The sequence below is a fragment of the Stegodyphus dumicola genome, chromosome 10 (assembly GCF_044657685.1).
Source record: "Stegodyphus dumicola isolate Sdum_Otavi_A_Nest chromosome 10, ASM4465768v1".
Classification (NCBI taxonomy): Eukaryota; Metazoa; Arthropoda; class Arachnida; order Araneae; family Eresidae; genus Stegodyphus; species Stegodyphus dumicola.
The window spans coordinates 128,920,315-128,931,893 of NC_140777.1; the positions used below are offsets into that span (position 1 = coordinate 128,920,315).

At 30.8% G+C, this 11,579-nt stretch overlaps 1 protein-coding gene and 1 pseudogene across 2 annotated transcripts in view; both read left to right on the top strand.

The window, feature by feature from the left end:
- Nucleotides 1-2,825, top strand: part of LOC118191744 (regulator of chromosome condensation-like) — a 63,451-nt gene extending 60,626 nt beyond the window's left edge. For both annotated transcript variants that reach the window (XM_035362587.2, XM_035362588.2), the window contains exon 9: nt 2,278-2,825. In XM_035362587.2, coding sequence (XP_035218478.1) covers nt 2,278-2,462 — 185 coding nt within the window. In that variant the 3' untranslated portion in view covers nt 2,463-2,825. The remainder of the gene's footprint in view (nt 1-2,277) is intronic.
- A 4,415-nt stretch (nt 2,826-7,240) lies between these two features.
- Nucleotides 7,241-7,687, top strand: LOC146995095 (histone-lysine N-methyltransferase SETMAR pseudogene; annotated as a pseudogene).
- Nucleotides 7,688-11,579: the final 3,892 nt, after the last annotated feature.

Sequence of the window (11,579 nt, forward strand, 5' to 3'; positions counted from 1 at the left end):
TTGCAATTCTAGATTTTGCTATAATGAATCCTACCTGCCCTTCTTCAACCGATCTAAAATATGCAACTGCGTACGCTTTAATAGATGCATCACAAAATAAATGCTGTTTGATGTCTTTATTTTGATTTAATTTGCCGGGGAAATATTCTCAAATTATTTCAAATTTCTTTAATTTTTCGATTTCACGGCTCCATTTGGACCACAATTGTTTACAGTCAGTTGGAACTTCGTCGTCAAATTCTAAACCCAAGTGCCAAAGGTTTTGCATTATCAGTTTTGCACATAATACAAATGGCGCCAAGAAACCTACTGGATTGAAAATAGTAGCAGTCATCTTTAATATATTTCTTTTTGTGGTGTTTCTACAACTATTTAATGTTTCACACAAGTTATCTATGTTCAAGGAAATTACATCATCAGTACATTAATCTCGTACACCAGTTAAGCCCTAATACTTTTAAGGAGCTATTTATTTCACTTTCTGATTTAATTACTCCACAATCATCCCAATGTTTTTTGAGTTTCTCTGTATTAAACTGATGCAAATTCATTCCGGCATCTTTAAGCATGCAATAGGCTCTAGTACTTAACTTAAAAGCCTGTTCCACGGAATCTGCCCCATAGAAAACATCATCTAAGTAGATCAAACAGTTCAACATCTCAAAAATATCTGGATTTTCTAAATCTATTTTTCTTTATATTCTTTTTTTATAGTGCACGCCAGAATGAAAGGGCTACATGAAACACCGAAAGGAAAGGGTGTCATTCTACAATGTTTCAAAATGTAATTATTATCAAGGTATAAAAACCGCAATACATCTCTGTCAATTTCAGAGATTCCAATCTGGAGAAAGGCCTTTTCAATATCTGCAGAGAACGCATGTTTGTATTTTCTGAACCGCAATATGAAGTATATAATATATTTACAAATTTTAAGAAATAACTCTTGTATTTATTTTACTTCTATTACATATTTTTTGGATCAAATTTTTATTTGCTTTTATTTTTCCATATGTTGGATTGCTCTACTGTTTTGTTTTCTGAAATTGGTTCACAGTGTAAAGTACTCAAACAAATCATGGCATCTGGTATAATGAACGCTTTCTGCCAAAAAAAACTTTCTTAATAAATAAAGTTAGGAAGAAAAGCATGAAAGCAGTCAATTTAGTGTGGATAGTAATCCCCACCCAAATCTGTGATTTTCAACCGATGTTTTGGTAGTTTTTCAAAGCATTTGGCCCATAAACTTGGTGGTCGCAAGTCAAAAAAAAAAAAAAAAAAAAAAAAAAAAAAAAACAGATCAACCTCATTTCAGATGTCCTTTGCAGAATGGAAGATAGCGCCAGCAAGAAGTTGGTGCAGGTATGGAAAGAGGTAGAAGTCCGAAGGCACAATGTCAGAGCTATATGGTGAGTTTGTCTAAAGATTCCATTCGAATCTGTACAGAGTCTAGCCGGTGAATGCAGACACATGTGGTCTTGTATTATCTTGATAGATCATTACCTTTTTGTGCCTGAACTCAATTCAATGTTTTTCGTTAATAGCAGCATCAACGTTGACTAGCATCTCACTGTACATCATTGCTGTCAAAGGTTTTATCTTATTCCAGATCATCTTTGTGGATAATTCCATGGCAATCCTACCAGATGCAAGACATGATCTTTTTGTTAGTCAACTTGAGCATTGCGGCACAGCCAGGGGGGCTCACCGGGCGCAGATCAACCCCCTTTTCAGCCTGTGCTGTTGAAGTAAATCCACTTTTCATCACAAGTGATGATTTGGTCCAGAATTTTGTTTTTGTGTTTATATTCGAACAGATTAGTGCTCAAACATGTCTGTCTGTCTGAAAGGGGGAATCAAATCTGTTAAAAAAGGATGAAAGGGACCAAGAAAAAAAGACGAAGATGCCACCATGTTTTTTAGAGGCTATTCAAGATAGAATGAACATTGTTGGATAGATACAAATACAAGATAGAACACAATTAATATATCTCTAATGAAATCGAAGAAATATGTTTAAATTAATTGCAGCAAAAAATGTCTATAATTGAATAGACCATACAAGAAAGTTATGTGGTGTCCACATTAGATATTTTATATATAAATACTGCATATTTCATATGAAGTACTGACTGCATTTTGATTCATTTCAGTAAATTTCAGATTTCACTTCGAAAAATTTTATGTTTTACTTTTTATAATTAAATGGTATGTATGCATAATGATTTTATAATCCTTTGCGTTAATTTTTTCATCGAGTTAATCTCTTTTATATAGGTTCTGCATTTTCTTGGGGTATGGGAACCAACCATCAACTAGGACATGGAAATGATGATGATTGTCATGTACCTCGACGTATTGAAGGAAACTTAACTTCTTGGAAAGTAATTAAAGTGTCTGGAGGTGGACAACATACACTCATATTAGCTTGTCCTAAAAATAATGCTGAAGAAAAGCAATAAGCAGTTTAAAACCTATTATTTAATCTTTTGAGTTTTAAGAAAACTGTAACAAAATTTTAAGAAATATTTGAAAATTTTGAGATTGTCATGTATAAATTATTTTTGCCAAGCCTTGTTTACTAACTGTTTTTACCAGAATTCATCTTTGGAACATATGTACAGTTTACTCAGAATACTATAAAAGGAGCATTTTAATATCAGCTTACAAGAATTATATAAAATTCAAGTCCCATAAGCTGTTTTTCATTATTTTAATTGCATCTGAAAATGTAAATTATTTTTATATAAAAGTCAGTTTTATGTGATTTCAAACAGCATTTTCGTAAATTAAGTGTAAAAGAATTAAAAAAGTGTATCTGAGTGCTTGCAGTGTCATTCATGCATTCTAATCTCATTTATTTTCTGCTGTTTGATAAACATAGGAAATACACCTATAGTAGACCATAGGATGTATGTTAAAGGTATATCAGATAAAATGGCATACCTGCTAAATTTGGCAAGTGTTTCATGATTTACACAAAAATTATTTATTCCAGTTCAAAATATACTCGATCCATTTTCTATGAACTGTCAAATCCTTATTTTAAATGCAAACTCTAGACAGAATTTAGATTACTCTCACATTTATTGCATCAAAAATCACTTCTTTTATGTTGAGAATTTGAATTTTTCATTTTTTCATCAATGAATCAATAAATTCATTGATGAAAAAATGAAAAATTCAAATTTTTCATTTTGCAAATTCAAAACTTATTTAAGTTAAAAATATATTGGTATGATAACGTTTTAAATAAATAATTAATATTTTAAAATTTTTAAAGTAAAAGTAGTATATTGAAATTGCGTAAGTTTTTTTATTATTATTATTATTTCCTACTCTGATACTTAAGATGACTTTAAATTTCAAAACTTAAAGATTTAAAAAAAATTTCAATTTTCCTGATTGCCAAGTTTAAGAATGCAATAGATCTTACAAAACACAGGTTTCAAATTCTGTATTAGCATGGAAAAGAAAAGCTATGTATATAAAAATATTTGTCTAATTTTCCATTTTCATATGATAACTGAGCTCTCTCATGCTTCAAAATGTTCAGATTTATTTGGTTTTCTGAGTACAGTTTACTTTATCCCTTTGTGAATATTTTACAGAAATCATGATTCTCTCTTCAAATTGGCAGATATAAAATGAAACAAGTAAACAATTTTATTTGTATGAGATACTACAAATAGATAAAGCCACTGAATGCTAATAGTTTAATCTTAATCTTGTTTTGACAACTAAGACGGCTGGCTGCAGAGTGCTTTCACAGTTTTCCCCCAGTTTAATAAAAACACAATTTAGTTCCTTATGCGATGCTTTTATGCCACAGTATGAGAAACTGAGGACTTTGTAAGAAATATTCATATTCCAAATTTTTTAGCACTACTTGAGGCCGAGTGGTTAAGACCACTGAATACTGTAGTTTCAACCCATGTGAATGGGTTTCCTGCATGTTGATTTTCATGGTTTTTCTTTCCCGTATGAAACAGGTACCTGTTAAAAAGTCATCCACACAGGCATCCCTCTTTCTGATAGCCCTGGTGTTCTTTATCATATTCGAATACCCTGACCTAATCATCAAAGTTTTGGGAAAAAAATTGTTCTCCAAATTTTCCAAGTTGAATGAAAGAAACACAAGAAACAAATGAAAATTATGATATTACTTATACTGTAATCTTTGTACATTGTGATTATTACAAATTGTAATATTTTACATAGCTAGGTTTTCATTCAAAAATTAAAAGCTTCTGGTTTAATATCCAGTCTATTCCTGTTCAAAAATTTCCATACTCTAATCCCTTTATATACCTTAATTTTATCGACAACATTTAGATAATGTATATACATTATAATGTTGGAAAGGAATGACGTCTCAAGTTTAGTTAAACTTCATTCACTCTTGTGGATTTAACAATCACCAGTAAGTTGGCAACATGCAATTTTCAAAAATGTTTTGAGGTAATTTATACCACATAATTAACACTTGACACCTGGGAAAATCGTTTTAGTATTTTACATTGCTTAACTCTATTTATCAAAATTTGACAGGAAGTCATGTACAGGACCATGACATTCGCCTGCACAAAATTATGGCGTGAAGTGCAAGCAGACACTTTGAAATTTAGTTTTTTATTATTATTATTATTGTGTTTCTAGATAAAATGTGGGCTAGGAAGTTATCAAAGGGGATAGGAAGAAATTACTAGAGGATCACAAAATTGAGATAGCAACGAATCACAGTGGACGAATTATGAGAGAAACTGAGATCTAGTGAATCTCAATCAGAATCTAATAGCCTTTGAGACAAAGAAAAGATGAAAGAAGATGGCCCTTACAGAGTCTTATACATACTATGATATTTTTGTGGAGGGAAATTTCACATTGAAACTATAAGATCTTTCTCGTCGTTTTCCACTTAGGACATCAACTTTGTATGCTCTTCTTTGTCCATGTATCTTAAAATTCAATTAAGTTTTTATATGTTTAATATTTTTTTATGTAATGATTTTCATCTGTTTTATATTATGAACTAGTGCATAAAGTACTGTTGTGAAGTATAAATGAACAATCATCTGTGATAAAGGAATGTATTACAGAAGTTGTTTGTACATTTTTTAGACAATTTTGCTTTGCTGGGGGGGGGAACTGCTTGGAATTTCTTCTTTTAACTGTAGCTATATTTTTGACAGTGTAAATTGTCGTCTGTTGCTTGAGAGTTTTGTTTTCATGCAAAATGTCGCTTTTAAAGAAGCAATGGGTGGAAGGCTATGTTTGTGTTCATTCCGAAGAAAATTATTTGTATCTAGCTTATAAAAAAATGTTGTGAAAGGCCATGTTTTTCTTCTCTCTCTCTCTCCTCCTCTTTTTTTTTTTTTTTATCTAAAGCTGCAACAGGTAATGTTGTCAATAACCAAAGGAAAAAATGTGATAATTTAGCTTCAAGTGGAAAAATTGTTCCAGATAGTCATCTGAGGAAAAAACAGAATATTTCAATTGTTGCAAAAGTAAGATTTTTAATGTTAAAAGAAAATCCTCCAAGACAAAGGTTGCAAAATCATTAAAATGCTCAGTGCCAACTGTAAACAAAGTGACTAATGATAATTTGAATCTTGAAAACGTGGGAAAAAAACCTAAAGTGCATCGTCTTTCTGCACAGCATATCATAGAATGCACTGCAGAATTCTTTATGAGAAACATTTATCCAGACAAAAATGGAAAAATGTTGTCACAATAGACTAATCTTAGGTGTACTTAAATGGCTGCAATAAAAAGAGATCCATTTATTATCATCAAAGATGAGAAAAAAATCTTAAAACAGGGTGTTCAAGGTATCTGAAGAAGGTTTTTCTGAGAGATTTATGATTGTTGCCGGGTTTTCATATAACGGCAAATTAAAAATAAAGAGAGTGGAGAGAAATGTTAAGATCAACTTCACATATTATCAAAAACATATTTTATACCTCATTTTCACATATGAAATATCTTCTCTTTACACACAGTAATCAATTAGTAGAACTGCATCAAGGCAAAGCAACCCATCAAAATCTATTGTTGATTTCCTGGGGAAAATGGAGCAAGAAACGGGTATCAAGGCCATACCCTGCACTCATATCCCTACTAAATCTCCTGATCTATCACCAATGTATTTTTGCACTTCTGGATTAAATTTAGCCCAAATCGGCTGAAGGTCCTTTATTTTAATTATCTGAAATTTCTGTCTGTTTTTACGATTGCCGTTTTGAGTGTGAATTAGCATTTTAAAGGAATATGTTTAACGATGATTTAACAAATATGGTTATCTTTTGAATGGGTTCATAGGTTATAATTTGCTCCTATTTCCAATATAAATGGTGGGATACTCGAGTTTCTGAGTAGAAGTGAAAGATAAGCATTTCTAAATTATTTCTTTTCTTTCTTTCTTTTTTTTTTTTTTTTTTTTTTTTTTTTTTTTTTTTTTTAATGAAGAGCTCTTAAACAACTTTTCGATTTTGGAGCTGTAAATTCTTTTATTAAATGGTTCTAAATTTGGCTATTTTAAAATCAGTTTCTATAAAAAAGTTTTAATTTCAAGATCTGGGAATTTTTCGACCTTTTTTTTAACACATTGTATCAGGTTGTCCGGAAAATAATGCAGGTTTTTGCAATTGTTTATTTTTCCTGCATTTTTTTAGCAACAAAAATATTTTGAATTACATTGGTGTATATATCATTTTGAAGCTCTATATTTCTATAATAATCATTTTGTTCCAAAATTATTTTCAAAAATATTTACTAGGGGTTTTTGTTTAGATGTCAAAACGGAATTTTCTACAAATTTACTTTTATGAGTACAAGCTAGGCCACAGCACAGCACAAACGGCTCAAAATGTCAGCAAAGTATGGGGTGAGAAAAGTTAATGAATCTATAGTTCAAGGGTGATACCAAAAGTTTCGTTGTGGAGAATTTGATCTGGAAGATCAAGAGCATTGTGGACGCTCTTCAGCTGTTGATGACGATGATTTGAAGACTTTAGTTGAGTTGAAACAAACCCGTGCACAACTGTTCTAGAGCTTGTGGAGGAGCTTGGTGTACGCAAAACAACGATTTCTGATCACTTGAATCATATAAGAAAGTCAAGCTCAATAAGTGGGTGCCTAAAGAATTGAGCGAAAATTTAAAAAATCGCCGTTTTGAAGTGCTCTTCTTCTCTGCAACAAAAATAACCTTTTTCTGTATCAAATTGTTACGTGCGATGAAATGTGGATTCTGTCCAACAACTGGCAATATTCAGCTCAGTGGTTAGACCGTGGTCAGATACCACAACACTTTCCAAAGCCAAATTTGCACCAAAAGAAAATTGTGGTGACTGTTTGGTGGTCTGAGGCCAGTCTCATCCACCACAGCTTCCTAAGTCTGTGTGAAACAATTTTAGCAGATAAGTACTGTCAGCAAATGAACAAAATGCACCAAAAATTGCAACGCATGTGCTCAGCATTGGTCAACAGTAAGTGGCCAGTTCTTCTCCATGATGATGCTCAGCTGCGCGTCTTGCAACTGACCCTACAGAAATCGGACGAATTGGGATACAAGAATCTCCCTCTTCCCCCATATTCGCCTGACCTCTTGCTGACCGATTACCACTTTTTCAAACATTCTGCAGAAGAAATGCTTCGGAAACCAAGACGAGGTCAAAAATGCCTTTGACAACTTTATCACGTCCAGAACTCTAGAATTTTATTCTACTGGCATATATCTCATTGGCAAAAATGCATTGATTCGGCTGGTGCTTATTTTGATTAATAAAATTGTTTTTGAGTTGAGTTATGATACTTTAAAGATATAGGTTGAAAAATAAAGTTCCATTTCTGTCACTTATTATACAATATTTTGAATCTGAAATGACATGCGAATTTTTTTTCCATATTTCGATAATTTATGCAAAGTTTTGTAAAAATCGCATGAATAGTTTTTTCTTAAATTATCTCTCAACGATTTAGCTCCTCAATGTTAATTGAGTTTGATATATATTTATTAATGTCTCTTTTTTTTTATTATTAAACTTATTTTATTCTTCCTTTCACATTTTGAAATTTACGTTCATTCCAAATAAAATCCATCTATTTTTTATAATTTATTTTAAAATTTCTATTTTTAAATATTATACATTTTTTGAAAAATATTTTGAATTATAACCTAGAAAATCTAAAACCTAAAAAATAATTTAGATATCTATAAAGTGTCCAAGCACTTTTAAAGTATTATTTAATTTTTCATATGTTAATGTATGATGTATATGTTTATTAATATCTCTTTTTTTTATTAAACTTATTTCTTTCTTTCACGTTTCGAAATTTAAGTACATTCCAAATAAATTTCGCCCTTTTTTTTTGTAATTTACTTTTAAAATTCGTATTTTTAAATAAATATATAAATTTTTCGAAAAACAGTTTGAATTATAATCTGAGAAATTTTAACATCATCTTAAAATAGATGTATTTCTAAGCATAACTACAAAAAATTAGAGTTTGTTATTCAAAATTTCCTAAGATATACGTGAACTTACATTTTGGCGTGTTTTGAAATTTGGCATATTTATAAGTGATAATAACGAAAATGTGGTTTAGACACTTTATTAAAATTATTTGAAAGTATGAATGATCTCTTTTTTTCCCGCTTGTCGACAATGAAGAAAACGGAAAGGAAAATAGTTTGCTATAAATTAAGAACTTCGCCCAGTGAATTATTCTTGGCACAAACCGATAAAAATTCGCCAAGCTAAATTTTTTAATTTCTCCATAAGTTTTTCAACTAAAATTACAAAATTTAATATTTAGGCACAATTTGAGACGTAGAATCAAAATATGAAAAAAAATGGTATGTTATTTCAGAAAAAGTTCGATTTTTGTATCAAAATGTCTACGTTAGAGAAATTCTATATAAATCTAATATATAACTTAAGGTGCACTTTCGAGACATGTAAAACGCAATTTGAATTTCGTCAATCGGCATAGTAGAACAGGAGATACAAAACTGTCTTTCCCCCCCCCCCGCAGTGTTCTTTCTTTCTTTCTTTCTTTTTTTTTTTTTTTTTTTTTTTTTTTTAAGGAATGACGTAGGGGTTTGAGAAGCGAAGCAACAAAGCATTTTGCCAGATGGAGAGCTTAAGGGAAAGTGGACACCGCAGTCCAAAGGGAGGAAGCCAAATATTTCAGTTTGAGTTAAAAATGTTTTGGTTTACAATGATTTTGATTGGACAAGAGGTATCTGCACTAAGTGTTATGTAATATGGAAAGGGTAAAAGTATATTTACGAGTACCCCTTGGCTGTACATGGATACCGAGTTTGTGCAATTCTTTGACTTGTTATTTTGGCTTTGTGTAGCAGCGATTTTTGGGGCTAAAATCGCCGCTACACAAAGCCAAAATAACACGTCAAAGAATTGCACAAACTCAGTATCCATGTACACATTGACCTATTTTCAAATTCATACATTCAAAATTTGCAATTTTAAAATAATTGTTATATATTTTTAAAAAAGATTTTTGAATTATAATCTATAAAAATTTTACCACCATCTTAAAGTAGACGTATTTCTAAGCGTACCTGCAAAAAATTACGATTTTTTATTCAAAATTTCCGAAGATACACGTGAATTTATATATTGGCCCGTTTTGAAATTTGGCATATTTGTTGGAAGCGATGAAACATCAAATGTGGTTTTATATCTAGGCATAATTTGAGACGTAGAATGGAAATATGGAAAAAAAATTGGAATGTTATTTCAGAAAAAGTCCGATTTTGTGACAAAATAGCTATGTTAGAACAATGCTATCTAATATATATCCTAAGTCGCGTTTTTAGAGACATGAAAAACGCAATTTGAATTTTGTCAATCGGCGCAGTAGAACGGGAGAAATAGAACAGTCCCCCTTTTCTTTCGCAATGTACATAACAATTTATCCTATTTAATTATGATTGAATAAGTATCTGCCCAATTAATTGGACATGCTTGATAATAAAGATTGGTGATTTGTTAGAATCTAGTTTCCTCATCTTCGTCTCTTCTTGCTACTATGCCAGTACGACTATGCATCAAAATTATTATATATATATATATTTCATATTGATGAAGTAGCATTATTTAGTTAAATCGTTATACCATCAAGATTCTTTCTGAAGTTGAGAAGATTATATCATTATTTTTATCTATGAACGTGTGGTAATTTGAAAAACGTCTTCGTATAATAGATAAACCTCACTTTAAAAGTGAAAAAACTTTCTCTGTTACCTAGAAAGCAAATATAAAAGTATGAATTTAATTGGATATCATACGGCCATACCATGCTGAAAGTGGCCGATGCTATTCGCACCAGCGGTGCGATTAGCCGCTTGAGATATTCGCACCAACATTAACCATGCATGCGCATTGAATTGTCGGATCCGTCATTTGAACCCATCGAAAACACCGGATTCTACGTAAGCAAACTGCCAAGCGTTGTAGCGTAATTTTTTTTTTTTTTTTTTTAAAGGCGGGTTATTACCTTGGCGTAGTTTATAATTTTTTAAGCGTTGGCGACTTTCAAATGTTTAGAAAGGAAAATGGGTTCCTTTTCTTATATATATTAAAAGAAGGAACACATTTCCTTTTATTGAAGTATACATAAAAAGGGGCAAATTTTTATGTTCACAATGTTTATCGTTTTCCTGAACGGTTGGAATAGTTTAAATGACTGATTTGGGGGGGGGGACAAAATCTTGTTTACATTTTTTGTACTTAGAATACATTTAGCTTCAAAGATGTGTTTTGCACAATCAAGACTTTAATTCATATCCTCTTTGGAATTTGTCTGAGAAAAGAGAATAAAAATTAGACATTCATTTTCAGAACACAAAAAGTATTTCCAAAGGACTGTGAAATAATAGTACAAACACATTAATAAATTAAATTTTAATAAATAATGGGATATAATTTAAAAGACAATAATTTAATGTAAGAGATTTAGATTGACAAATTTGCACACGCAAATGAATTATCAGATTTTGTAAGGTTTTATTTCATGAAAAACTTTGATTTTTGAAATACGGCATTTGAAATTATAAACGTGTGTGGACACTGAAAAAGTGCTGCACATATAAGAACATTATATATTTCAATAAGTTTCATTATTGAATAATAAATTCTCGCAGTTCTATGCTATAAGACTAGGGTATAAGTTTGTATAAAAGTTCCTATGTTAAATAAAAGAATTTAACTCTTTATGAATATGAATATAACTTTTTATGATGACTGTTTATGAATATGTACTTTCTTACATTTAAAGGTAGCATATTTGCACAATACCGTTTCACGATGTTTATGACCCTTGTGAAATTTTGCGATCTTGTTTTAATCAAAACAGCAAAATTTTGATTTTCATACAGTTTTTTTGCCCTTTCAAATTTAAAATATGTGAAAAACTTGTTTCCGCACTCAAAAGGCAAGAATTTTTTTTTTTTTCACATCCATCGTCCTCAAGTTATGTCAAACAAATAACACGTAAATTTCAGTAACAATAACTAAAAATTAATTAACAAAGAAATCAAATTCAAGGAAGAT